Source organism: Tachypleus tridentatus, chromosome 11 (assembly GCF_004210375.1).
Source record: "Tachypleus tridentatus isolate NWPU-2018 chromosome 11, ASM421037v1, whole genome shotgun sequence".
Lineage (NCBI taxonomy): Eukaryota > Metazoa > Arthropoda > Merostomata > Xiphosura > Limulidae > Tachypleus > Tachypleus tridentatus.
The window spans coordinates 7,708,010-7,733,274 of record NC_134835.1 but is presented as its reverse complement, the minus strand read 5'-3'; the positions used below and the strand labels follow the sequence as shown (position 1 = coordinate 7,733,274).

The following is a 25,265-nucleotide window of genomic DNA, read 5'->3' as shown; positions in this document are numbered from 1 at the left end:
CCCTCACCAAACCTAGTGGGAAGAAAGAAAAAAAACTAAATATAATTAATACAAAAGTCAAGTATGTATCTCGGAACAGCTGGTAAGGGTATTAACACTTGTACTAATAAAACATAGAACAACGTTTCAAACATTTTTATTTTAAGTGGGTTTCTCGTCATCAAGAAAAGTCAAATGTTTAACGAGGGGTAATATTCTACATTTAAAACGTCCTATTAATAGTTCCTCATTCGTTCAATATTAAGTTAATCTATAAACCAGAAGGAAAGTCATTCCACATACCACGTACGCCCCCTAACTGTTGAAATGCGAAAATATTAATGAAGGCATATGCTGCTAGCATTACAGTGGAAAAGGTCCGGATACAGTACTTGAATATATGCTCTAGCTATGACACTGGTGGATAAAATTATGTGTATTATACACTAGTAGTAGCATTACAAATAACTCAATCAGCTACATATATTGAATAAGTTTACGTAACTGCCAGCTCGTCTTAATAACTACCGTCACCATCAAAGATGGATGGACGTCATCTTTTCACCCTCAACGGCTGAATAGATTTTGACGAAATTTGGTCTGCATTTCGACTATGACCAAACTTAAAAGTGATTAGTTTTTTTAGATTGCCAAAGTAAAAAAATAAAATCCTCATGTTAAGATGTATGTTATTTCTCGTCATTAAGTCCAAACTTTTCCGTGTCCGTTGACACTAACGAACATATATTCGTATTTTTTTGAGAGGCGTACATTATCAACGCTGCGTGACCGAGGTACGCCCTCTATTGGGTGCCCTCTATTTTCAGCAGTAGTTAATCCGTTATCTAGCGCTGCGTGAAGTTTCTTTCAACAGATTCGTTTGTTTGAAGTTAAGAACAAAGCAACAAAATAAAATATATGTGCTCTGCTCAACACGGGTGTCGAAACCTGGTGTTAAGAATTGTAAGTCCGCAGACATGCCGCTGTGCCACTGTTTTTGTTGTTGTTGTTTTCGTTTTAATCAGGTGTTCAGTCAAGTAGTTACAACGAAACTGTTTCCAATCTTCACGTTTCACTGGTTTACAATCGTAGGTTACACAGAAACGTATAAAAGACAAGACTGGAATTAGCTGCTTATAAACAAACTGACTACGTAGGACAATCTACACTACTGTTAAATACCATATCAGAAAATTGTTAATGTTGATTTAAAAACAAATTGTTTTTAAAATAACATGAGTTTTTTCTTCTTCTTCTCAAAGTTACTCTGATCATGGGATCAACTTTCTCAGATATCCTGCACAGAACGAAACCAAAACCAAACGAATTTCACTACAAACGTAAGAAAAGCGTTTCTCACGCCAGCCTTGGTAAATACTGTAATTATCAAAGCAAACTTACTTGTGAAGTATCCAGAGGGTCTAACACTGTTTCCCACAATGACCTCTTCAGTCGTGATAGAGTACGCTTGAAATATGGAGGCCAGACACTTCAGTTTCAACTCCTCGAGTTGGAGATGAGCAGATGTGAGGGTCAAATATAGCCCTAGTCGCGAGCTTATGAGGTCGTTTGTATATTTTATAATCGGAGGATGCCAAAGATATGATGAAGGACTCTGTCAAAAAAACAAAAACAAAATCAAGTTCCTAAACACATTTTCATTTGATGGTACGGTCTTTAACTGACGTTGCGCTATACTATTTAAACAGAGACCTGCTTCTTGTTGAAAGCGAACGTGAGAAAATAAATGTCTTAATATGAATGACTGAAGTCATACATAGCCACTATATGTACTCTAATGTCTTCAATCAAGTTTTAGGATACTGTAACGTATAAATTTCAAACGATTAAAAAATAAAAAATACTGAATTTTATGGAATGAAATTTGAGAACACTACAGAGTAGAGATTTCAAACGATTAACAAGTATAACTCTATTGAATTTCATTAAATCAAGTTTGAAATACAGTACAGCAGAGAGCTCAAGCGATTAATAAATATAAAACTACTTAATTTTACTAACTAAATCAGGTTTGAGAATATTGTACATTATAGATTTGAAGCAATAAGTATGAAACTATTTTATTTTAATAAATCGACTCGCAGTCTGAGGGTTGCGGGTTAGAATCCCCGTCACACCAAACAAGCTTGCCCTTTCAACCGTGGGGTTGTTATAAGATGACGGTCAATCCCTCTGATCATTGGTAAAAAAGTAGCTCAAAAGTTGGCGGTGGGTAGTGATGACTATCTTCCTTCTCTCTTTTTTTTACACTGCCAAATTATGGTCGGTCAGTTTTGATAGCCCTACTATTGCTTGATGCGAAATTAAAAAACAAACAAATAAACGAACTGTTGATAACCGAAATATAAGTGAAGACACAATAATAAGAAATTTCCGATCATATAACAGCTAGTTTGTGTCACCTGATTTTATATATTAGGTCTGAAAACGTAATCGTTAACTTTCAAAATATGTTGGAATTTGTTCGACTAATAGTAGTAGCTTTTGGAACTTATAACATTCAAAGATGGATTCAGTAAGTATAACAAAAATAACTTATTGTACTACTTTTTTGTATAACTACAAACAAGTAAATTCCACTGGACGTTTGTTATTAATATCTATATAAACGTGTGTAAGGCTATGATTTATGGTATCATTACACCCTGCTCTTCACTGATAACAGCAGTTTTTAAAGGGCGATTAGTTCTCGTTGCTTGTGTTCTACGTCTACAACTTCAGAGCAATTAAAAACTGGCGTAAGTATCATAGTTTTTATTGAAAATAATAGAGCGCCTTACTGTGCAAAATTAAAACAAATGTTCTGCCATATAGAACAATTCTTATCATATATTTTCTGACTCATTTCGTTTAATATTCTAACATTGTTGAATGAATAACAATGTACGTATTAATTGTCTGTTTGTTTTTTGAATTTCGCACAAAGCGACTCGAGGGCTATCTGTGCTAGCCGTCCCTAATTTAGTTGTGTAAGACTAGAGGGAAGGCAGCTAGTCATCACCACCCACCGCCAGCTCTTGGGCTACTCTTTTACCAACGAATAGTGGGATTGACCGTCACATTATAACGCCCCCACGGCTGAAAGGGCGAGCATGTTTGGCGCGACAGGGATGCGAACCCGTTACCCTCAGATTACGAGTCGCACGCCTTAACACGCTTGGCCATGCCGGGCCGTACGTATTAATGTCAAAAAGAATAACACATGACGTGGCTAATAGAGTTAACATTAGGACTTCTCTTCACATTATTTTAAGTTTTGGTATTAAATGGAAGAACACCTGAAACGACTTATAGAGCTAATATTAATACTTCTGTTCAGATTGTTTTGAATTTTTGGTTATCTATGAATTTATATGGCTGATAGAGGTTGCTTTTTTAACATAAAATGTGGTACGTTTCGTATGTCTTGCTTTCGTTTTTACACCTGTATGTTTTGAGTGAAGGCTTTATTAGATTATGTAGCTGGAAAAATATATACTATAATTTAATAATATAAACTACTTCCAAGTAAACGGCACGGCCAAGCGTGTTAAGGCGTGCGACTCGTAATCTGAGGGTTGCGGGTTCGCATCCAGGTCGCGCCAAACATGCTTGTTCTTTCAGCCGTGGGGACGTTATAAAGTTACGGCCAATCCCACTATTCGTTGGTAAAAGAGTAGCCCAAGAGTTAGCGGTGGGTGGTGATGACTAGCTGCCTTCTCTCTAGTCTTACACTGCTAAATTAGGGACGGCTAGCACAGATAGTCCTCGAGTAGCTTTGTGCGAAATTAAAAAAAAAAAAAAAAAAAAATAAACGTTTTAGTGAACCGAAATGAGGACTTAATGAAACAAGGAACTTAAGCATACCCTTGTAGCGTGTATTTGTCAGAAATGATTATACTTAAAATCCAGTGATCTACCTCCTGGACCCACCCATCTGTGCTGTTAATTTTAAAAATCAAATTTCTCAATGTTTCCTAGATACTATCAAAATATTCCTGTATTTGTTAATTTTAGGTAAGAAGCTACACAGTGGGCTATATGCGCTTTGCCCATCACGTGTACCGAAACCCTATTTTCAAAGTTACTAGTATTGTGAATGCTCTACCGCTATTCTGAGTATAAGTTTACAATAAGCCTTTCTTTCCTATACTAGCTTTAAAGCCAGAAAACAAATAACTGGAAATATACCAGCATTGCATATAGTATCTCATTGAAATACATAGTGAAATCTAATTTACTGACACCAGTTTCAAATACATTCGACCAATAGAAAAAAAAGATTATATGTTTACCTTTTCTTCAGACAGTAGTTATTGTCTACGAAAACATTTTTGCATAAGCGAGTGAACTGTTTATATTACAAAAAATAATATTAGTATGTTTAACCATTCTAAGAACGTTGATGTAGACTAAATCTGAACATTCTAATTTTTATTTCTTCCAGAAAGAAAGATTCATTCACGTAAAAAGTAAAGACAAAAATCATCAAAATTTCATCTTATATTCAATACATAATTTTCAGTTTGAAGTCTCAGGTTCAATGTTTAGATAAAACAACAGTTTCGTACGGTACTTTACGACATATGAAAATAACAAGGCAATACAAGCCGAGGAGCGATTTGAGTAAAAGGGTCAAAGATCAAAAACATTTGCAATGATAATTGTGCAAAATAATATGGTGTTGCAAATGATCAGAGAGAAAGTCTAAGTTATGTGAATAAGAATTTATAAAAACAGGTCTGCCATATTCAGTTTCGAAGAGTCCTTTCCTATAATACCAGAGTTCTTCAGGTCAATTGGGATATAAAAGATACAACAGTGAACTGGATGCTATTTCTAGAATGAATGTGTTACAAACAGTTATTGAGGTACAACACAAGATTAACTTGTCAAAATGTATTTTTATTCGTACTACAACACTGTATAATTTATTTATTTTAATATCCTATTTTATTAGTTGTTATTGTCTTGACTTAATTTGCTAAGTTTACGTAACAACTGCCAAGTAATATATAGCACTTTAGTGGGATATACTTAACAAATGTTTTCATGAGTAAAGCTTTGTTTTTATTTTTACCACATGTTCTATAATTCATGAAATGGATTTTATCTCATCTGAAGATACTTCTGAAGTCATAAAGATCTCTGTGAGTGACCACCTGCTTGTTATGTCTCTATTCTTTTGGAGATTATATGTATTTATTTTGTTATGTTTCTAACGTATTTATATCAATTTTTTTTCCATAACGCTTTAAACTTTGGATATATAACGTTCGACCGTTTCGAGAAAGACTGGTTTATAGTACCATGTGATGTAGCAGACGCAAAAACATTCATAAGAAAAATAGCATATACACAGATACTGATATATCTTCTACAATTTTAGCACAGAAAATACAACAGATAAACCAGATAAGTATAATTTATTATAATAACATGTAAAAAGAATAAAGCAAAACCATGTAAAAGAAAATACTTCTTAAATAACAAACATTGCATTCTTATGTCAATGTACCATAGTTTTCTACCCATTATGTTCATATCGACCTTATTGACCTTTCATATGCTCATTCTTAATTTCAATGATGTAAGTATTTATCATATTATTAACTACTATATTAAAGTAGAACTTTATTTATAAGTTTCTTGTTTTAACATTCAAAAGTTTCGATTTGGAACGATGGCAAACGATGAGGAAACTCCGGCGTTCTCTACTTGTTCCATTAGTGGATTCCATTGTGGGTTTAGAGTGACGACAAATGATGAAGAAACACTGGCGTTTTCTACTTGTTCCATTAGTGGATTCCATTGTGGGTTTAGAGTGACGACAAATGATGAAGAAACTCCGGCGTTCTCTACTTGTTCCATTAGTGGATTCCATTGTGGGTTTAGAGTGACGACAAATGATGAAGAAACTCCGGCGTTCTCTACTTGTTCCATTAGTGGATTCCATTGTGGGTTTAGAGTGACGACAAACGATGAGGAAACTACGGCGTTCTCTACTTGTTCCATTAGTGGATTCCATTGTGGGTTTAGAGTGACGACAAATGATGAAGAAACTCCGGCGTTCTCTACTTGTTCCATTAGTGGATTCCATTGTGGGTTTAGAGTGACGACAAACGATGAGGAAACTCCGGCGTTCTCTACTTGTTCCATTAGTGGATTCCATTGTGGGTTTAGAGTGACGACAAATGATGAAGAAACACTGGCGTTCTCTACTTGTTCCATTAGTGGATTCCATTGTGGGTTTAGAGTGACGACAAATGATGAAGAAACTCTGGCGTTTTCTACTTGTTCCATTAGTGGATTCCATTGTGGGTTTAGAGTGACGACAAATGATGAAGAAACTCTGGCGTTCTCTACTTGTTCCATTAGTGGATTCCATTGTGGGTTTAGAGTGACGACAAATGATGAAGAAACTCCGGCGTTCTCTACTTGTTCCATTAGTGGATTCCATTGTGGGTTTAGAGTGACGACAAATGATGAAGAAACTCCGGCGTTCTCTACTTGTTCCATTAGTGGATTCCATTGTGGGTTTAGAGTGACGACAAACGATGAGGAAACTCCGGCGTTCTCTACTTGTTCCATTAGTGGATTCCATTGTGGGTTTAGAGTGACGACAAATGATGAAGAAACTCTGGCGTTTTCTACTTGTTCCATTAGTGGATTCCATTGTGGGTTTAGAGTGACGACAAATGATGAAGAAACTCCGGCGTTCTTTACTTGTTCCATTAGTGGATTCCATTGTGGGTTTAGAGTGACGACAAATGATGAAGAAACTCCGGCGTTCTCTACTTGTTCCATTAGTGGATTCCATTGTGGGTTTAGAGTGACGACAAATGATGAAGAAACTCCGGCGTTTTCTACTTGTTCCATTAGTGGATTCCATTGTGGGTTTAGAGTGACGACAAATGATGAAGAAACTCTGGCGTTTTCTACTTGTTCCATTAGTGGATTCCATTGTGGGTTTAGAGTGACGACAAATGATGAAGAAACTCTGGCGTTTTCTACTTGTTCCATTAGTGGATTCCATTGTGGGTTTAGAGTGACGACAAATGATGAAGAAACTCTGGCGTTCTCTACTTGTTCCATTAGTGGATTCCATTGTGGGTTTAGAGTGACGACAAATGATGAAGAAACTCTGGCGTTCTCTACTTGTTCCATTGGTGGATTTCATTGTGGGTTTAGAGTGACGACAAATGATGAAGAAACTCGGGCGTCCTTTACATTTCCAATAGCGAATTCCATTGTGGGTTTAGAGTGACGACAAATGATGAAGAAACTCGGGCGTCCTTTACTTTTCCAATAGTGGATTGCCTTTTTTTGGTTTCTATTGTATAATAAATGAACCTCTTTCTACTTAGTGATCAAACGTGATCACTCAACTTTTATTATCACATTATTTCCGTGTAGATAATTTTTGTACCAAGCAGTTTCCTGTCTTGACAAAATATAAACATCCGCCATTTTGTTCCTTTTGACCTTCTTTTCCTCAGACTGATGTCAAATATTTCGATTTTCCTGTGTATTTCAAAGAATTACTACTGGCGTACTAACTCAAATAGTGACATTTGATCTTGTCAGCCTTGTTTTACAACGTGATAATCGGTGTTATATTGAAACCATACCAAATGAGGTTGTTTAATTACAAGACTTGTCCGAACTAAACGAATTATAGTGTGGTAAGAGTTTACTGAGGGAAAGTCTTTCAAAGTGTGCCTACGTCAAGATCTAGTGAATTCTAAACTAGATTTATCTATATATTTTGATATTAAATAAAATATGAAATGGTCTGCTAACGAGAGTAGATCCGTATTTGCTAACTTTCTAAATTTTATACCTCTCTTTCAAAAATGTTGGTTAGGGTTTAATATTTATTAATGGTAGCATAAAACACTTCGGAAGCAAATTTCAAAATATACAATAATGTTTAGTTCTCAAACTCTCTAAACACGTGAAGGATTTTAATGCAAGTATGTTACTAAATATTTCAATAGACGACTATGTTACGTTTCTATTATGCCTATATTTAGTTAGCGTCGATAAATATTTTCGAAATAGGAATACGCTATTAATTTTCAGATACAGACTGTCTCAATTAATTAAATATTTTATTTTTACTACCTTCTTTTATTCTATAACCTGGTTGAATAGGAATAAATATTGCTTCTATAAATTAAACTTCCAAAGGTTCGTGCACTATAATGGGCGGCACGTGGTATTTTTATTAATTTTGATTTGCTTGAAATGTTTAAATAACCAAGAAGAATTTCTAACTGAAATGAAAACCAACGATATGTGATTGTATGTTTATATTATAACGAAACGGAAGAGAATGTATTGGCTGAAGTTAACGACGTTCGCATAAACAGCTTGTTTTTTAATTTACCTAACCAGATTGTAATCTATATTTTTAATAAAAACATTTTTTTAAAAGTAAATTTTTCGTAACTTATATGAATCAAATTATTTAAGAAAATGTAATTCACAATTAACGTGCGCTACTCACTCCTCTTTATCCAGTTTCTGAAATTCGCGAAAAGACGTAAAACATCATTTGAACTCACTATCCAGAAACTCGTGAGAACAAAGTACAAAATATTTAAATGAAAATATCATAACCAGTATTTCGTGGAATTAATTAATATATTTTTTAGTAATTCGTTATGATCTGAGCTTTCGTGCGGAATATCTCTATCTGTATGTAGGTGACATACCTTCACGCTATGTGTGAGATATCAAATTTTCCATATCACTAGCAGCAACTTTTATGCAAACGTATAATGATTTGGTAATGATGAAATTTCGTTTCATTATTCATTTCCAAGATGTGTATTTTCCTTACTTAATAAAACATGCTAATTACATCAAAAGAATGTCAAACGAACAACATTTATCATCAAGTTTTGTAACTTCATCATAATTTCTTGATGACGAGAAACCCACTTGATGTAAAAAATGTATCTCAAGACGGCTGGTATGGATATTAACACTGTTACTAATAAAGCAGAGAACAACGTATCGACCTTCTTAGATTATCTTCAGGTCAACAAAGAAAGAGTTTGCAACTGGCTCATATCTTAGGGACGAGAGTATAAACGAGTAAGTGATTGTAGAGGGCGTTGCAATTAAATGCTAGATTGTTAATTAGTATATGTATAAAGGTGTTTCTTTATATTGGTTTAATTTTGGTTTTAGTTGTTGTACAAGTACGATTTCTTTGATTTTGTGGGGTTTTTTTTTTTCATATTTGACTCCCTATTTAGTATCTGGGTGTTTTCTATGGTTATGTTGTGTTTATTTGATTTCCAGTGTTGATAAACGTATGACGGTGATTTTTTTGTATTCTTCGAACCTACTTCTCATTTTTATGCTTGTTTCTCCAATATAGAAGTCGTGGCAGTTGTTGCACTGTATTTTATAAATTATTTTGGTGTTGTGTTTTAGAACTTTATATCCAAGACCCCAACACATTGATACACATCCCGAGCAATCCTTATAGAACTCACTACCACCAAAACTAACTTTATGTTCAATAACCAAAACTACCTACAAATAAATGGCCTAAGTGTAGGGAATCCCATGTCACCAGTTCTAGCCAACATTTTTATAACACAGATTGAATCTCAAGCGATCAATTCAGCCTCACACACACCACTATACTGTTACAGATATGTTGATGATACAATTGCTGGATTCACATCTACAGAACACATAGTTTTTCAACATTAAGTTCACCTGTGAATAGAAAAAAACTAACCAAATAGCATTAAAAATAACACACACGACAAAACACCTTCACATATTTCTGAACACTGCAAATCAAATAAACACAACATAACAATGGAAAACAAATACCCAGATATTAAGTAGGGAAACAAATATAAACAAACGCGAAATCAAAGAAACCCTACTTATACAACAACTAAAACCAAAATTAAACCAATATGAAGGAAAATCTTTATACTTTATTCTTAATAACCTAACCTATTTGCAACGCCCCCTACAATCCCGTACCCGTTTATACTCTCGTCCCTAAGACATGTGTCCGGCAGAGTTGCAAACTCTTTCTTTGTTAACCTGAAGATGACCTCTTCTCTACTTTATTAGTAAAAGTGTTAATACCAACAGCAGCCGTCTCGAAATACATTTCTTTTAACTTCATCATTAGGTCTTGTAACGTCACTACTAAGTGTTGTAATTTCATTATCAAGTCTTGCAACTTCATCATAAGGTCTTGTAAGACAACCTATTGAAAATCCCAGTTTTGATGCTTGTAATTACAGTTAAAATTTGTCATTGCGAATAACAAAAAAACAACAAAAAACACGGTGTTTGTGTCAGTCAATGTGTAGTCGTTAACGTGCTAGATTTATGATATAAATGTCCAGGATATGACCACGATGTGTCGGTGGACACTCGCATATTTGGTTGTGATTTTGCTATAAACGATACAGACAATCTTTGTTTGTGTCTACCAGTAGCTTTATAAGCAGTGGGTGTTGAGACAACACTATTTGTTTTACAAGAACAAACTTATATACCGTTGGGAGAAAGATATATAAAGGTTAGTCCCATACTTTTGTATAACCAAGAATTCGTATGTGTGTGTGTTTTTATAGCAAAGCCACATAGGGCTATCTGCAGAGCCCACCGAGGGAAATCGAACCCGTGATTTTAGCGTTGTAGATCCGGAGACTTAGCGCTATACTAGCGAGGGGCTACCAAGAATTCGACCTGAAATCATGGACCAACTGATGTTTGTTTCAAATAAAGGTTTAAAGATTATAAACCGTGAGTTCAGTTTCCATTTCAACACTACAGTATAGTCAGTTCTATAGGCAGGACGAAATGTCAGCTACTTTATTAATTACGTGGGTTGGTAGTGAATGACTCTAAACGTTTGCAATTAGCGTTTTCGAACGCGTTGTTAAAAATTTAACATATTAGACCTCATGAATTTTTAATAAACATAAACTAAAACCTTAATTATCTGTGTACAGAGATTCGTTTTCTTCCCTACTTCCAGGATGAACGAGTGATCTGTGGCTTTTCTGGTTTCAGACAACTTTCATAATATAGTTTCTTATTCTGGTTGAGTAAGTTGACGAGCATGATTGCATCACTGAGAACAGTAATAATTAAAATGACTTTTATTGTCCCTTTTCAAATGAAACAATGTTTATATCACCTTCTCTAACTTTATCATCACACTAAAAACCTCGTCCTATACCATTCAAATAAAACAGTGTTTATATCACCTTCTCTTACTTTATCATCACACTAAAAACCTCGTCCTATACCATTCAAATAAAACAGTGTTTATATCACCTTCTCTTACTTTATCATCACACTAAAAACCTCGTCCTATACCATTCAAATAAAACAGTGTTTATATCACCTTCTCTTACTTTATCATCACACTAAAAACCTCGTCCTATACCATTCAAATAAAACAGTGTTTATATCACCTTCTCTTACTTTATCATCACACTAAAAACCTCGTCCTATACCATTCAAATGAAACAGTGTTTATATCACCTTCTCTTACTTTATCAACACACTAAAAACCTCGTCCTATACCATTCAAATAAAACAGTGTTTATATCACCTTCTCTAACGTTATCAACACACTAAAAACCTCGTCCTATACCACTTTTCTTTTACGAGGAACTAATCACTTTAAAGGAAAGAAAACTGTTGTTTTTTAAAGGTTAACAAGGATCATTGTTCCACTACAGTTTCACTGTAACGTGACAAAAACTATGGATTTACTCATCAGAACTTTATCGAAATGTACAAAAAAATCAAAATTTGAGTACACATAACAAGTTATCGCAAGAAGTCAACGTTTTCGTAACACTGCATTAAATACATGATGACAATACATACTGGATCATCTGTGTCAGAAAGTTGAACGAAATGCTTGTTTATTTGTTTCAGAATGTTGACAATACATACTGGATCATCTGTGTCAGAAAGTTGAACGAAATGCTTGTTTATCTGTTTCAGAATGTTGACAATACATACTGGATCATCTGTGTCAGAAAGTTGAACAAAATGCTTGTTTATTTGTTTCAGAATGTTGACAATACATACTGGATCATCTGTGTCAGAAAGTTGAACGAAATGCTTGTTTATTTGTTTCAGAATGTTGACAATACATACTGGATCATCTGTGTCAGAAAGTTGAACGAAATGCTTGTTTATCTGTTTCAGAATGTTGACAATACATACTGGATCATCTGTGTCAGAAAGTTGAACGAAATGCTTGTTTATCTGTTTCAGAATGTTGACAATACATACTGGATCATCTGTGTCAGAAAGTTGAACGAAATGCTTGTTTATTTGTTTCAGAATGTTGACAATACATACTGGATCATCTGTGTCAGAAAGTTGAACGAAATGCTTGTTTATCTGTTTCAGAATGTTGACAGTACATACTGGATCATCTGTGTCAGAAAGTTGAACGAAATGCTTGTTTATCTGTTTCAGAATGTTGACAATACATACTGGATCATCTGTGTCAGAAAGTTGAACAAAATGCTTGTTTATCTGTTTCAGAATGTTGGCAATACATACTGGATCATCTGTGTCAGAAAGTTGAACGAAATGCTTGTTTATCTGTTTCAGAATGTTGACAGTACATACTGGATCATCTGTGTCAGAAAGTTGAACGAAATGCTTGTTTATCTGTTTCAAAATGTTGACAATACATACTGGATCATCTGTGTCAGAAAGTTGAACGAAATGCTTGTTTATCTGTTTCAGAATGTTGACAGTACATACTGGATCATCTGTGTCAGAAAGTTGAACGAAATGCTTGTTTATCTGTTTCAGAATGTTGACAATACATACTGGATCATCTGTGTCAGAAAGTTGAACGAAATGCTTGTTTATCTGTTTCAGAATGTTGACAATACATACTGGATCATCTGTGTCAGAAAGTTGAACGAAATGCTTGTTTATTTGTTTCAGAATGTTGACAATACATACTGGATCATCTGTGTCAGAAAGTTGAACGAAATGCTTGTTTATCTGTTTCAGAATGTTGACAGTACATACTGGATCATCTGTGTCAGAAAGTTGAACGAAATGCTTGTTTATCTGTTTCAGAATGTTGACAATACATACTGGATCATCTGTGTCAGAAAGTTGAACAAAATGCTTGTTTATCTGTTTCAAAATGTTGGCAATACATACTGGATCATCTGTGTCAGAAAGTTGAACGAAATGCTTGTTTATCTGTTTCAGAATGTTGACAGTACATACTGGATCATCTGTGTCAGAAAGTTGAACGAAATGCTTGTTTATCTGTTTCAAAATGTTGACAATACATACTGGATCATCTGTGTCAGAAAGTTGAACGAAATGCTTGTTTATCTGTTTCAGAATGTTGACAATACATACTGGATCATCTGTGTCAGAAAGTTGAACGAAATGCTTGTTTATCTGTTTCAGAATGTTGACAATACATACTGGATCATCTGTGTCAGAAAGTTGAACGAAATGCTTGTTTATCTGTTTCAGAATGTTGACAATACATACTGGATCATCTGTGTCAGAAAGTTGAACGAAATGCTTGTTTATTTGTTTCAGAATGTTGGCAATACATACTGGATCATCTGTGTCAGAAAGTTGAACGAAATGCTTGTTTATCTGTTTCAAAATGTTGACAGTACATACTGGATCATCTGTGTCAGAAAGTTGAACGAAATGCTTGTTTATCTGTTTCAGAATGTTGACAATACATACTGGATCATCTGTGTCAGAAAGTTGAACGAAATGCTTGTTTATTTGTTTCAGAATGTTGACAATACATACTGGATCATCTGTGTCAGAAAGTTGAACGAAATGCTTGTTTATCTGTTTCAGAATGTTGACAGTACATACTGGATCATCTGTGTCAGAAAGTTGAACGAAATGCTTGTTTATCTGTTTCAGAATGTTGACAGTACATACTGGATCATCTGTGTCAGAAAGTTGAACGAAATGCTTGTTTATTTGTTTCAGAATGTTGACAATACATACTGGATCATCTGTGTCAGAAAGGTGTTACTAAGTGCTAGATATACTGTGACAAAAAGTTAACACTAAATACTTAATTGTCGCGCCAAACATGCTCGCCCTTTCAGTCGTGGGGGCGTTACAATTTGACGGTCAATCCCACTATTCGTTGGTAAAAGAGTAGCCCAAGAGTTGGCGGTGGGTGGTGATGACTAGCTGCCTTCCCTCTAGTCTTACACTGCTAAATTAGGGACGGCTAGCGCAGATCGCCCTCGAGTAGCTTTGTGAGAAATTCCAAAACAAACAAACAAAATACTTAATCATCTGTGTCAAATGTTAACACCAAATAGTGATCATCTGTGTCAAAAGTTAACACTAAATACTTCGTCAGTTGTTTCAGAAGTTGACACTAAACACTGGATTATCTGTGTCAGAAAGTTTACACTAAATACCAGATATTCTGTGTCAGAAAGTTGGCACTAAATACTTTGTCAGCTGTGTTAGAAACATTAACATTGTTTTACCCACAGTCCATCCTCCACGAGTTGTAAAGAGTTAATGAAACCATTTCAAAGCATGTTATGATACAGATGCCCTTTGATTGAATTAGGTTTATTGATTGTAATCAGACCGAATTATTAACCTGTCGTTTACTCGCCAACAAATGATAAAGAGATCAAGCAGGTGCCCCGATAGGAATCACGCTCTCTGTGAAACAAGTGAAACTAATTCGATTATCCACTTAATATTACAAGTTTATCAGGATACGTTTGAAAACAGTATAATTTGGATGATCTGTTAGTATTACTCTAAATTAAGGTGGTAATTTAGTTCGAATATGAACCACGAATCACATTAAAATTGTTAATAACGTCCTATTAAAAGTGGGTTAACTCTAAGCATCAGAATAAAATATTACTTATAACTACGTCTGTAACGTGATTTATACATTAACTACTGAGTAGAATAATCAATTCTGTTAATAATACACTGGAAAACCAGAAGCTCCAATAATTAGAATCGTGAGTTTGATACCCTTGATGTTAGCGGAGTGCCAGCCATGTAATACTTCATGTGTGGAGAGGAACATTATTTTAGCCTACAACTATGTTAAACTATGATATGTTAAACTATACAATATACAGAGACAGAAAGTGTTCGTACCCCTGCGTCACAAGCGGTTTGTTTGCTCATAACTTACAAAGTATCACGATTAGGCTAATAGAAGTAAAATATATTATAAATATTATACTAACACACATCTATGTAAATTTTTATGTAAATTAAAGACAAATAAACTGTTTATAAACGAATAACCAAATATAATAGGAGCAGAAAGTGTTCGTACAGTTCAGAACGTGTGATAAAACTGATATTCCAGTAAAAATTTTGTTTAGTTTGGTGAATAAACTACATTATACCATTCCAGAACTAAACACTGGGTTCATAATTATTGGAATTTAGCCAGCAAAAAATGTACTTCCGGCAATTTAGCGCCGTCTCCGTCATTATCTGTTTGGTCATCATGACGAATAGGAAACAATTGTCCAGTGATTTAAAAAACCGAATTATTGTAAAATACAAGTCTCGTGTGTCTCTTTCCGGCATTGCTACACAACTTAATGTGCCGAAAGCATAATTGCCAGGTTTAAGCTGACAGGATCAACTGCTAACCTTCCTTGTTCCGGACGCCACACCAAAATTCCAAAGAGAACCAAGAGGAAGGTACTCAGAGAAGTAAGTAGGAACCCTCGTTTAACACGTAATGACATACAGAAACTGGTAAGGAAAACTGGGGTTCAAGTAAGCACTTCTACAGTTACGAACATGTTACGCTCTTCTGGGTTCAAAGCATACCGTCCTTGTAGAACTCTATATTTAAAGCCTGTTCATTTAGAAGCACGATTGAGGTATGCAAGAAAACATGTAGATAAACCCTTTACCTAGCGGAAGAGTATTATTTGGTCAGACGAGACTAGAATCGAGCTTTTCGGCCACAGTGATGTTTGCAATATTTTCCGTAAGAAGGGTGAACGAAATCTTCCAAAGAATACAGTCCCTACAGTTAAACATGGAGGTGGCTCGATCATGCTATGGGTTCCTTCAGCTCTTCTGGTGTACGCAGCCTTCACTACGTCAACGGAATAATGAAAAAAGAAGAGTACGTTGATATATTAGGCACTTATATCAAGGATGATGCTCGGAACTTGCGGCTAGGGCATCGTTTGATCTTCCAACACGACAATGACCCTAAGCACACATAGAAATATGTGCAATCCTGGTTGCAGAGAAACCATATAAGCATTCTGGAGTGGCCATCGCAATCACCCGATCTCAACCCAATTGAAAACGTTTGGCATCAGTTGAAGACCAGGGTTCATCAGCATCATCCGTAAAACTTGCAAGATTTGGAGGTCTTCTGTAAAGAAGAATGGAAGAAAATACCAGTCGAGTACTGTCAAACGATCATGTAGGACTATGAGGAGAGATTGCGCCAAGTTATTCACCTGAAAGACTACACAACTGACCATCAAAGTAGACGCACGAACACTTTCTGCCTCTCCTATGTTGGTTATGTGTTTATAAACAGTTTGTTTGTCGTTAAGTTTACATTAAAATTTATGTACATGTGTGTTAGAACAATAATTATAATATACTATACTTTCATTATCCTAATCGTGATACTTTTTAAGTTATGAGGTAAAAACTACTCACGACGCAGGCGTACGAACACTTTCTGTCGTAATTGTAAAATGTACAACATTATTTCAAACATTGTCATCAACAATAATATTTACTTTAAGTGTAACAAGAATAAAGGTTGTCATTAGTTATAAAACAAATAACCAACGAATAAAAATGGTGAAGAAATAGTAATCACAAAGTTACACAATGGGCTATCTCTGATCTGCCCACCACGGTTATCGAACCTCGGTTACTACCGTTGTAAGTCCGCAAACATACTTCTGTGACACTAAGGGAACTCGTAAACTGTTTTCGATTATTATCCTTCACGTACTTACGGCAAACGGCGACCCTAAGTTACTTTAAAAAATGAATAGACAAATAAATAAAGAACAGCCATTCATCCTGAAAAAAAATATATAAATAAATTTTCTCTGTCACCTGTGAAAATTCCAAGTTTTTTTGTCGTTTTCATCATTTTGTTTCCAAAGTTTGGTGGAGCTACAATAGATATGAAGTTACACGCGGACACGCTAGAAAATAATTCGCTTAGAAAACAAGGAGTTAAATAATGTACACTTAGACTAATCTCGTAGTTGTGGTAAAGAAATTGATGTCAAAGTAACACACCTTTCTTACAAATTTTCTAGACGTTGATTGTACGTCCAGAAATATAGCAGCTTGGGAACTTGTCTGTAGCAACACTTCAGAAATTAAAAAAACAAAAGTTGCTGTTTCTTCAAATTATTAAATATTTATTGAGGAATAGCAGATAACACAATATAAACTGAGGAGTTATTCAGTAAATAAATAACACATCAACACGAAAGATACCTCTTCGTCGTTTAGGAACCATCTCAGCGAGGCTGCTGGCTTCGAGGCCTGTGCTATACATGTCACATTAACTTCTTTTCCAACTTCTAATTTTGTATTTGTTCCCACAATAGTGGGTTTCCCTGCTGGCAGAACTGGAAATAAAATTAATTAAATATCAATAGACAATTATTTAACATTTTATTCTGATATGTTATCCTAATTTTAAAGATAAAAAATTCAGAGATACTTCAGTATAAATGCGTTTCCTAGTAAATATCTTCTTGAATAAAACGGATAAAATCTATAAATGGTTTCCGTTTTATTTATTTATTTATTAAGTGTGAATTTCATATCTTTTGGTGTTTCGAATCTTTGTAATAACTGAGCAAAGTTTAAAGTCAAAGGGAACTAAAGTTATGTAATTTCCTGAATTATGTTTCAAGAGGAAAATATGATAAATATTACACAGATGTATGTTTTCGCTAATGACGTTTGATATGTGGTAATACACGTAACTCGCATGAATATGGTTACGGTTGTAGTTGTTTTAAATTAAGCACAAAGCTACTCATTGGGCTATCTGTGCTCTGCCCACCACGAGTATCGAAACCCGATTTTTAGCGTTGTATACCGCTGAGCCACTGGGGGGCTATGGTTACGGAATTTCTCCTATTGCAAACCTACGGAAGAGCAACCTACTCTATACGTAACTTTCAGTATTTTAATCAGTTTAGGTTTCTACCTCGTAGGGAGTTTTAGAAAGTGCAATCAGAATTAATCTGTATTTTGTGTTTCTTCTTGGAAACGTCACGTGGTATCTTCTGGCTCTTCAACTGTAACTGATTGATGATCATAGTCAAGTGACACTGATTCAATCTATTACTACACTCTTTCTGAATGCCACACCGAATCAACGAAAACACAAACATTAAATTTTCTATGGGTTAAACTACCAATTCATTTTATAGTTATTTCCATGTGAGCTTTCGACTCAGAACGTAATTACCCCACACAAGATTTTCGTACTTCCATAAATCCTGACAGTGCTTGAACAAGTTTCAGCTATGATAACAGCCTAGCGATCTATTTGTCATTTTGCCAATTATTCCTCGAAACTTATATTTTTTAGAATATATGTAATCTTTTGTTTTTTATATTACGCTCACAATATAAAATTTCTCATTTTTCAAGATTCTAGCCACCAATCTAGACAGTTTTTACCATCGGCTCTTGCATACACTAACGTGTTATTGAAGAAACAAAACGATAAGACGAGAGCTTTCAAAAGCTAAACCATCTTCCTTGAAGAGAGAAAGAAATCTGTTGTTCGTTCTTAAGTAAATATTTATTCGTTCCTGAACATGATATGCTAAACATGTTTATGTTTGTACGTGACAAAAGCACAGATACTGAAACACCCCTGGGAAATTATCATTTACTTTGAAAGTTTTATCACAAAATAAATATCGAAGGCGTAGAAGTGACCATCTTGAAAACTTAAATACATTTAATTATCTTATAAAATGAAAATAAAATTCAATGGGCCTAACTATAACACTATCGAGTTACAATGTTTGTTTTGAATTTCGCGCAAAGCTACTCGAGGGCTATCTGCGCTAGCCGTCCCTAATTTAGCAGTGTAAGACTAGAGGGAAGGCAACTAGTCATCACCACCCACCGCCAACTCTTGGGCTACTCTTTTACCAACGAATAGTGGGATTGACCGTCACATTATAACGTCTCCACGGCTGAAAGGGCGAGCATGTTTGGTGCGAACGGGATTCGAACCCGCGACCCTCGGATTACGAGTCGAACGCTTTAACACACTTAGCCATGCCGGGCCTATCGAGTTAAAAAACAACGAAATACAAACATGTAAAAGATCTTTTCCAAAACCCCAAAGCTGTATCAGAGTTAATATATTTATCAGAGTTAATATATTTATGGACAACTTAATTATTTTCATTAACTTTCACTGATAATAGTTTCAACTCATACTAAGTCAATAAAACTTGACGGACTCTTAAAAATATAAGCAAATATAATATTACAAAACATAGATTACTTACGCGATTCTAAAGACTACCTGGGTAGAGGACACTCAAATACAGCCAAGTTCAATTTTCTACCTCAACGTTGTTTGTGTGTTGTATGGAGATCACAGGTTGAATTAATAAAAGTTTATTATAAAAGTAAAACCGTCTTCCATTACTACAAAACAAAAATACATGTTTTGGTGGAACTAGCTGATCATAGTCTACTGAAAACCAAACTCAAGATGTGCAAGAAGTGCTCAAACAGGGTGATATCGATAAATGTATCAGTGTAACAAACCCAAAATTAAAAATAACCAAGACGTAGTATATATGTAGAAAACCCTAAATAAAGTCGGTAAGAAGTAGTTAAACCAAGTGACATCGGTGATCCTATGTGTGTAACAAAAACTCTCAAACTCTCAAACGATCATGGAGGGCTATGATGAGGTGAGATTGCGCCAAGTAATTCACCTGAAAGGCTACACAACTGACCATTAAAGTAGACGCACGAACACTTTCTGCTCCTCCTATGTTTAATTATTTATTTATAAACAGTTTTTCTGTGGTTACATTTACATACAAATTTATGTAGATATCTGTTAGTATAATATTTATAATATACTCAACTTTCATTATCCTAATCGTGATACTTTTTAAGTTATGAGGAAAAACCGACTCACGACGCATGGGTACGAACACTTTCTGTCGTAACTGTATGGTCAAATAGCAATTAAACCGAGTAATATCGGTCATTTCATGAGTGTAAGAAAACCAAAATAAAATCGAACAAGAGTTGTTAAACAAGTGATATGGGTGATTGTATCTGTGTAACAACCCCGAAATAAAGTTGAAGTATTTAACCCAAGTAATAAGAGTATTTGTAGCTAATTAAAATTCTCCAAATAAACATGGCAGTGAAGTAGCTAAACCTAGTGGTATCAGTGATTGTATCTATGTAGCAAACCTCAAATAAAGTCGGTCAAGAGTGGTTAAAACAAGTGATATGTGTGTGATTCTATTTGTGTAACAAACCCAAATTAAAGACGGCCAAGAACTTGTTTAAACCAAGTGATATCAGTTATAACATGTTTGTAACAAACACAAAATAAAGATAGTTAACAAGTAATTCAACCAAGTGATATGGGTGATTGTTTATCTGTAACAAACCCACAATAATTTTGGTCAAGATGATGATATTCTTGTTACTGACATAAAATAAAGATAGCCAAAAAGTAGTTAACCAAGTGATTATATCTGTGTAACAACCCTAAAATAAAGACTCAAACCAAGAGATTTTGGTAATTGCATCTGTATACATACCCAAAGTTAAGATGGTCAAGCAGTAGTTAAAACATGTTTTAATGGTTATTGTATCTATATAACAAACACAACATAACGATAGTCAAGAGTAGTTAAACTAAATGATGAGGGTCATTGTATATATGTAAAAACTCAAAATAGTAAAGAAGTAGTTAATCTAAGTGATGTGGGTGATTGTATCAGTGTAACAAACCCATAATAAAGATGGTTATGAAGTAGTTGAACCAAGTGATATGGGTGATTGTATCTCTGTTACAAATCCCAAATAAAGATGGCCAAGAACTAGTTAAACAAATTTATATTGGTGATTGTTTCTGTTTAAAAAACCCATGATAAAGATGGTCCAGAAGTTATTAAACCATGAAGCATCGCTGATTGTATCTATGTAACAAACACAAAATAAAAATGATCAAAATGTAGCGATACCACATTGTATGGGGGAATGTGTCTGTGTAACAAGCACAAAATATGAAAAGTGGAACAATAGTTAAACCAAATGATATAGTTTATCGTATCTGTGTCACAAATCTACAATAAAGGTGATCAAGAATCAATGAAACATGTGGTATTGCTGACTGTATCTTTCTAACAAACATATATTAAAGATGATTTAAAAGTAGTTGAACCGGGAGATTTATCTGTGTAAGAAACCTAAAATAAAGATGATAACGAAGTAGTGAAACCAAGAGATATCAGCGACTGTATCTAGGTAACAAACCAAAATAAAGATGATAACGAAGTAGTGAAACCATGAGATATCAGCAACTGTATCTAGGTAACAAACCAAAATAAAGATGATAACGAAGTAGTGAAACCATGAGATATCAGCAACTGTATCTAGGTAACAAACCAAAATAAAGATGATAACGAAGTAGTGAAACATGAGATATCAGCAACTGTATCTAGGTAACAAACCAAAATAAAGATGATAACGAAGTAGTGAAACCATGAGATACCAGCAACTATATCTAGGTAACAAACCAAAATAAAGATGATAACGAAGTAGTGAAACCAAGAAATACCAGAGACTGTATCTAGGTAACAAACCAAAATAAAGATGATAACGAAGTAGTGAAACCATGAGATATCAGCGACTGTATCTAGGTAACAAACCAAAATAAAGATGATAACGAAGTAGTGAAACCATGAGATATCAGCGACTGTATCTAGGTAACAAACCAAAATAAAGATGATAACGAAGTAGTGAAACCATGAGATATCAGCGACTGTATCTAGGTAACAAACCAAAATAAAGATGATAACGAAGTAGTGAAACAAAGAGATATTAGCGACTGTATCTAGGTAACAAACCAAAATAAAGATGATAACGAAGTAGTGAAACCAAGAGATACCAGCGACTGTATATAGGTAACAAACCTAAATAAAGATGGTCAAGTAGCAGTTAAACCAAGTGACATCGCTGATTGTATCTATGTAAGAAACCCAACATAAAAATGATATAGAAGGAGAGAAAAAGTTATATAGGTGATTGTATCTGTGTAGGAAAGCCATAAAAAAATGGTGAAGAAGTACTTAAACCAACTTATATAATCTCTGTGTAACTACCCTAAAATAAAGATGGTCAAGAAGTACTTAAACCAACTTATATAATCTCTCTGTAACTACCCTAAAATAAAGATGGTCAAGAAGTACTTAAACTAAATTATATAATCTCTCTGTAACTACCCTAAAATAAAGATGGTCAAGAAGTACTTAAACCAACTTATATGGGTGACTCTAGCTCCAAAACAAATGCCAAATAAAGATGGTCAAAGAGTAGCTATAACAGGTGATATGGGTGACTTTGTCTGTGTATCAATACCAAAACAAAAACGGTCATGAAATAGTTAAAGAAATAGATATGACTAATTGTATCCCAGTAACATACCCAAAATAAAGATGGTCAAAAAGTAGTTAAACAAAGTGATATGGGCGACTGTATTTGTGAAACAACCCTACATTAAAAATGGTCATGATGTATTTAAACCATGTGATAAGGGAGATTATGTTTCCGTAACAAATCCAAAACAGAGTTGGTCAAAAAGTAGCTAAGCCAGGTGAAATCACTGATTGTATTTGTGTGACAATTCCAAAGTAAAAATAGTCAAGAAATACTTAAACCAAGTCATAAAAGCGATTCTATACATGGAACAAACCCAATATATAGTCAGTTAAAAGTGGTTAAACCAAGTGATATGGGTGGATGTATCTGTGTAGAAAACCAAAATAAAGATGAATGATCAAAAAGTAGTTAAACCATATGATAGGGTTGATTGTATCTGTGTAACAAACCCAAAATAAAGATGGTCAAGAAGTAGTTAAACCAAGTGACATGGGTAATTGTGTCGCTGTAAGAACCCAAAATAAAGATAATGAAAAAGTAGCTAAACCAGGTGATATCGGTGTTGTGTCTGCTTAACAACCCCAAATTAAAGATGGTCAAGATGTAGTTAAAATTATGTGACATGGGTGATTGTATATATGTAACAAACCCAAAATATATTCGGTTAAGAGTTGTTAAAAATGATATGGTGATTCTATCCATGTAAGAAACCAAAAATAAAGATTTATTTTTAAAAAGTAGTTAAACCAAGTGATATGTATCATTGTATTTGTGTAACAAGTACAAAATAAAGAAGGTAAAAAAGTAGTTAAACAAAGTGATATAGTTGATTGTATCTTTGTAACAACTCCTAAAAAAGATGGTCAAGATGTAGTTAAACCAAGTGATATGGGTGATTGTTTCTGTGTGAGAAATCCACAATAAAGTTGATGAAGAAGAAATTAAACCAAGTGACATGGATAATAGTATTTATGTAAAAAACCCAAAACAAAGTGATATGTGTGATTATCTCTGTATAACACACTCAAAATACAGATGGTCAAGAAGCATTTAAAGCAAGTGATACGGGAGATTATGTCTGTGTAACAAACCCAAAATAATCATAGTCAAATAGTTGTTATACCCAGTGATACCGGTTATAAAATCCAAAACAAATATGGTCAACAAGTAGTTAAACGAAGTGATATGGGTGATTTTATCTGTGTAAGAAATCCAAAGTAAAAATGGTCAATAAGTAGTCAAACGTTATGGATGATTGTATCTCTGAAACAAATCCAAAATAAAGATGGACAGGAGGTAGTTGAACTCAGTGATATGGGTGATTACATTTGCATAACAAACCAAAATACTTATTGTCAAATAGTTGTTATACAAGGTGAAACTGGTGATTGTATTCATGAAACTGACTCAAAATAAAGGTGGTCAAGAAGTAGTTAAACCTACTGATGTGGGTGATTATCTCTGTGTAACACACCCAAAATAAAGTTAGTCAAGAAATACTTGAACCAAGTCATATTGAACATTGTATAGGTGGAAAAAATCCAAATTAAAGATGTTCAAACTGATATGGTTGAATGAACCTTAATAACAACCCAAAATAAAGATTGTCGTGAAGGAGTTAAACAAAGTTATTATAAGGGTGATAGTACCTCCGAAACAACCCAAAATAAATATTGTCATGAAGGAGTTAAACAAAGTTATTATAAGGGTGATAGTACCTCCGAAACAACCCAAAATAAATATTGTCATGAAGGAGTTAAACAAAGTTATTATAAGGGTGATAGTACCTCCGAAACAACCTCAAAATAAAGATTGTCATGAAGGAGTTAAACAAAGTTATTGTAAGGGTGATAGTACCTTCGAAACAACCCAAAATAAATATTGTCATGAAGGAGTTAAACAAAGTTATTATAAGGGTGATAGTACCTCCGAAACAACTCCAAAATAAAGATTGTCATGAAGGAGTTAAACAAAGTTATTATAAGGGTGATAGTACCTCCAAAACAACTCCAAAATAAAGATTGTTATGAAAGAGTTAAACAAAGTTATTATAAGGGTGATAGTACCTCCGAAACAACTCCAAAATAAAGATGATGAAAAGGTTGAAAAATAGGTGATATGGGTGATTGTATCTGTGTAAACAAACCAAAATAAAGATGGTGAAGAACTAGTTAAACCAAGTGATATGGGTTAATGTATTTGTGTAAGAAACCCAAAGATGGTGAAGAACTAGTTAAACCAAGTGATATGGGTTAATGTATTTGTGTAAGAAACCCAAAGATGGTGAAGAACTAGTTAAACCAAGTGATATGGGTTAATGTATTTGTGTAAGAAACCCAAAGATAGTGAAGAACTAGTTAAACCAAGTGATATGGGTTAATGTATTTGTGTAAGAAACCCAAAGATGGTGAAGAACTAGTTAAACCAAGTGATATGGGTTAATGTATTTGTGTAAGAAACCCAAATATGGTGAAGAACTAGTTAAACCAAGTGATATGGATTAATGTATTTGTGTAAGAAACCCAAAGATGGTGAAGAACTAGTTAAACCAAGTGATATGGGTTAATCGATTTGTG

At 34.3% G+C, this 25,265-nt stretch overlaps 1 protein-coding gene across 1 annotated transcript in view; it reads right to left on the bottom strand.

The window, feature by feature from the left end:
• LOC143231289 (uncharacterized) overlaps positions 1–25,265 on the bottom strand; it is a 265,572-nt gene that overhangs the window by 106,548 nt on the left and 133,759 nt on the right. The window contains exons 4-5 of the mRNA XM_076465839.1: positions 17,509–17,642; positions 1,381–1,594 (exon numbers count right to left, since the gene is read on the bottom strand). Coding sequence (XP_076321954.1) covers positions 1,381–1,594; positions 17,509–17,642 — 348 coding nt within the window. The remainder of the gene's footprint in view (positions 1–1,380; positions 1,595–17,508; positions 17,643–25,265) is intronic.